The sequence below is a fragment of the Papaver somniferum genome, chromosome 6, assembly GCF_003573695.1.
Source record: "Papaver somniferum cultivar HN1 chromosome 6, ASM357369v1, whole genome shotgun sequence".
NCBI classification, from domain to species: Eukaryota; Viridiplantae; Streptophyta; class Magnoliopsida; order Ranunculales; family Papaveraceae; genus Papaver; species Papaver somniferum.
In genome coordinates this window covers 141,366,974-141,371,884 of record NC_039363.1, presented here as the reverse complement: position 1 = coordinate 141,371,884, position 4,911 = coordinate 141,366,974, and the positions used below count along the sequence as shown (strand labels likewise).

The following is a 4,911-nucleotide window of genomic DNA, read 5'->3' as shown; positions in this document are numbered from 1 at the left end:
GAGTGAAAAAATATTTTCAATTCGATAGTTGTTATGGAATACTGAGAGTGTTGGCCAAATATAATTCATTTATATTTTTTTTTCTTGTTATGATGCATTTTATTTTAAAGTTATTGTCAAATCTTTATTAAGTTAAGTTTAATTTTAAGATATTATTAAGATATAAACTAGATAATCGAATTTTCGAATTTTAATTTACGTTAGTGCATTTTTCATAAATCTAGATAATAAGATATAGACTAGACATTCATAACTTACAATAAAGACTTAAAGAATAAAAACTTAGGACAATGTTCTTCATCTTGTTTATCTTCTTCATTTCACCAAACTTCCAATCAATGCATCTACGAACAGTGTTTTCTTTGTTTGTTTTTTTTTTTCCTTCAAATTTTCCTTGTCTTGAACTTTTCTTTGTCTTTTCGTAGTTGGAGGTTTGATTTAGTTAACATCCAAAACTTGTAGACTTCTTTGGTTTTTACATATTTCTTTATAACCGTCACATATCTTACTAACAGCGGCTTCAAGTATCACTCCCGAAAAATCAAGTTGGATACCTATATCTAGTTCGGATTCAAACTTTGCCATTTGAATTATTTTGGAAGAAAAGATAGAAAATTTTGGTGTAAACTTTGTGTTTGAAATTCACATTTTTATAGCGATGGAGAATAAATTGTTGGAGGTCTAAAATCCAACGTTCGATAGAGACTCGATCGATAAATTATTTTTCCATAGTGGCTCGGCAGTTTACCATGTCACCAAGCATGGCGTATGAATGGGTTAGCCAGCCCACTTAGGAACCGGCCTAACTACACGCATACGGGATCACCCAACTTTTAATTTTACCGGTGGACGACACACATTGATTACTCAAATGAGCATCAAGTCAAGAAATGTTGTAACTAACACGTTTTATAATAATACAGAAAAGTGTCATATCGGGGGTATCATTACACACACAGCCAGCAACAAAACATCAGTCCAACATGACTAGAAACAGCAACAAGATCCCACATGCAAATGGTGCCGTCTGTTATGGCAAGAATGTGATCATTCATTGATCCTCTCTGTCAACAAGATCTCGATTAGGCCACTGTGGAAATCATCCCATGTTTCCATTCATAGTTTAACAAACCCATATAATTACATCAAACGGCTTGAAGTCTGGCACAAGAAGAGATCAGTTTATCCTCAAACGATCTCATCCATTGAACGTGGATATAATAAAGTAAAAAGAAAACCTCTCTGTTCCTCTTTCACACTGGATGAAATTGTTTTTCTTTTTCCCACATTCAAAGACAAACAGTAACAGAAAAAAAAAATACTGTAAAATCAAGAATCTGAAGAAACAAAACAAATTATCAGAAGAAGAAGAAGAAGAACAGAACGAAAGAAAGAAGAAAAGGAAAAGCTATTGCTTCATATTTCTCCTTCCGTGTCTTCTACAAATGGGTTTCCGTTACTTTCCTCTCTCTCTTCTCTTTAGTTTTCTCCAACTTTTGTTGATTGTTAATGGAAGAAATCTATCTGAGTCTTCTTCTACCCCGATCAATCAGGATCTATACCATTCCAGGTATTTACTCTCACTTGTTATTTCCTCGAATTTTTCCATTGATTTATTATTTATTTATGAATTAGTCCCTTGGAATTATTGCAGTGATGCTTTGGAGGAACAAATCAGAGATTTAGTGAGTCGTCACCCTAATAAATTGAGAGTAAGTAATTTTACAATTTTATTATTGCAATAGGATTAGACAATTCAGCTTCTTATATGAAACCATTTTGAAACAGATAGAAACAATTAAGACCCAGAATCAGGGTTATTTGGCAGAGATATCAGTAGTTACTTACAGCCACTCCAACACCGAAATTGATAACAAATCGAAGTTCCGGATACTTCTTGTGAGTTATTTTGATAGGAGTTTGAATTATCATTTTGTTTTTGTTTTTGCAAATTTGTTGTATGTACAATAGAGTCATCTCAGATTTGTAATTCCTGGTTTTGTTGACAGATGATTACTTGTCTTCCAGAGTTTTGGACAGCATGGAAGGGAACTTATTACCACAGAACTTGCTTTACGCCTCTTGTCCATCTTAAGTGAAGAGCAGCGGATTCCAAACAGTGATCCAGTTTTCTTAAACCATACCCTGGATAATCTTGTGATTAAGGTAATGCTTGTTTCAAAACTTGTGTTAACAACTTCAACTTAAATGGTTTTGCGAAGTCCACAAAATTATGTGAAAGAGTCAGGAATGTTGTCTAGTTCTCTTGCTTTAGAATCCTAACACAGCTTTTACTGTCAGGTGGTACCTATGGAGAATTTGAACGGACGTAAACTTGTTGAAGCAGGGGATCTTTGTGAGAGGAGAAATGGTAATAAAAGAAATTGTGATTTTTGATTTCAGTACGTTACCTTTTGTAGTTAGTGTTGTTGAATGCTTGTTTGTCGTGCTCCGCAGGAAGGGGAGTTGATCTGAACCGAAATTGGAGTGTAGACTGGGGTAAAAAGGAAAAGGTTTGTGTCTCATGCATATAATATCGGGCATACTTACTTAGTTTCCTACTTAATATTTGAAACATCACTGTATATGTAGAACTCATTGTATAGGATTTCTCTGTCCAAATGTAGGACTACGATCCATATGAAGAGAATCCGGGAAGTGGTCCTTTTAGTGAGCCGGAGACCCAAATTATGCGAAAAATCTCCCAATCATTTGATCCACATGTGTGGATTAATGTGCACTCTGGAATGGAGGTAAGCTGTGATAAGTGCAGATTTGTTTGATAATGTAGAATATCTTTCTATTCCTTATTTATATTGTGTTAGGTTCACGTTACTGAATTCCTTAAAAGAAATTCATGAACCAAATGGTGGATAGCAATATAAGTTTCACTTCCCAAGTAAATCAAGAACAACTGAATATGCAGTTGGCTTTTGTAATTCTGTTAGTACTATAAACGGATTCAATTACTTGATCTGGACGTGCTAATAAGTTGTACTAGTTCGGATAACACTTTTCACTTTTCAGTCTAAGGGAGCTGAGCAACACTAAGGTATTAGGGTCCTTCATAATTTGTATCTTATTTGTACTTATCTTGGTGTTGGTTTCTCTCAGGCTCTCTTCATGCCGTACGATCATAGGAACACAACCCCACACGGATTGGCATCCCATGCTATGAGGTCACTACTCGAAAACTTGAATGACCTTCACTGCCAGGGGCGATGCTTAGTTGGATCTGGCGGCGGCTCTGTGGGGTATGTATTTATTATAAAGGGAAACAAGTATAATGCGAGGTCCTAAATTTCTAGATGCTAGTCGCTGGTATATTAGAGGTGAGTCAGTGTCTGAATTATTCACCGAGTAAACTTCATTCTAAATAGATATGACATGTTCCAGGTATCTTGCACATGGGACTGCGACAGATTACATGTATGAAATTGCCAAGGTGCCCATGACGTTCACCTTTGAGGTCAGTGCCTCATGCTGCTCTTTTCTTCCCAGAGTCTCTTTTCCATTTGATTATAGAATGGATGGGGTTCTCATTGTTAGTTCTTTTGTTACTAGATCTATGGAGACACAGATGCCTCGTCGAAAGACTGCTTTAAAATGTTCAATCCCACTGATACCATAACCTTCAATGTGAGTATGCAAATTCCACAGTTTAGCATTTAGGCTGTTCCACATCCTGGCGTATACACACAAAATTACTAAACTAAATCTTCTGTTTGTTGGGGGTCTCAGAGAGTTCTGAACGATTGGTGTGGTGCATTCTTCACGATTTTCAAAACGGCCAAGTGGAGGTTGGATGAAACTTACTCTAACGCCTCCACTGAGAATGTGGGGAAATTAGAATCTATAGATGAATATTTAGGAGGGTATTTGATGGAGAGAAGCAGTAGATATGGCAAGAGGACAGAAGTCCTTGAGTTAGGAATGCAAGAAATAAGAACGTACTTTAGACTATTTCTATTATCATCAGTTCTGTTAATGTTCATGTTCTGTTCTAGAATTTCCAAGAGCAAGTGTCCTTCTATCCGACCACTTGTATAAGCAGTGTCTCTTAGAGCTGTGGTACTGCTACCTTATAAATGTTGTCGAAGATTTGTGTCAAGCTGAAGACAGCAGCAATCATCACAAAGAGAAGGGGTATAGGTAGAGAAAGTAAGTGTAGTTTACCAGATCACGGGCATTCTTACTTTGCTGATTGGACTGGGTCTTCCCTATCATTCTTCATTGTGTTAACTATACACCCAACTGTGTATAATGGAAATTTCTTTTTGATTCTTCACTCCTGCTTCATAAACACCCACCTATTTCAAGTGACATGGGCAACTTCAGCGGTAGGAAAGAAATACGTGTAGCTGGGATGCGGGATTGGTCAACAAGGGTTATTTTTCCGGAAATTACCGTGTGAATGGAAGTAGGATACAGCAAGATAATTTTTCTCGTCTTTTTTTTCTCCACCTTCTAGTGGAGTTTCTCACAGTTGAGGATACTTCCCTTTGTTAGTTCATGGCAATGTCGCTCTCGCTCAATGATACTACCACAGAATAATCTATCATGTTTAACATGTGTTCGTGCATAAGAGGTAGGAACCCAACAAAAAGGCTCCCACTATGCTAGAGTTTTTTTATGAAAATCTGCAATGCCAGAGCTATTATAAGAAATTTAGTAATACTAAAGTAATTCTAGAAAAAAAAAAGGTTTGAGATGAAAGGTTTTATCTGTATCGTTCCAAGTTTTATCGGATTTCAGGGGCAAGTTCTTAATTGTTTCGTTGTCCCTGAATCGGATCCGCTGAACGTTGATCATCGTTGCATAAGGTTTGAGTTACATTCCGAAGACAAATTAAAACACATACTAGTATTTTTTTTGTCATAATAAAGCGACTAACAACTCGGAAAATTAAGA

The 4,911-nt window shown here is 36.4% G+C and overlaps 1 protein-coding gene across 1 annotated transcript; it reads left to right on the top strand.

Moving 5' to 3' along the window:
- Positions 1-1,236: 1,236 nt before the first annotated feature.
- Positions 1,237-4,667, top strand: LOC113289573 (carboxypeptidase A6-like). The gene is made up of 11 exons (XM_026538865.1): positions 1,237-1,570; positions 1,655-1,712; positions 1,789-1,899; positions 2,029-2,166; positions 2,302-2,371; positions 2,458-2,513; positions 2,628-2,753; positions 3,115-3,254; positions 3,397-3,469; positions 3,565-3,639; positions 3,742-4,667. Exons 1-11 carry the CDS (start codon positions 1,263-1,265, stop codon positions 4,048-4,050), a joined length of 1,464 nt encoding a protein of 487 aa, XP_026394650.1. The 5' UTR covers positions 1,237-1,262; the 3' UTR covers positions 4,051-4,667.
- The last annotated feature ends 244 nt before the right edge of the window (positions 4,668-4,911 follow it).

Coding starts and splice junctions, on each gene's coding strand:
- LOC113289573 (XM_026538865.1), top strand. CDS start 1,263: ATGAAATTGTTTTTCTTTTTCCCACATTCAAAGACAAACAGTAACAGA. Junction 1,713..1,788: donor GTCACCCTAATAAATTGAGA/GTAAGTAATTTT, acceptor ATTTTGAAACAG/ATAGAAACAATTAAGACCCA. Junction 2,754..3,114: donor ATGTGCACTCTGGAATGGAG/GTAAGCTGTGAT, acceptor GGTTTCTCTCAG/GCTCTCTTCATGCCGTACGA.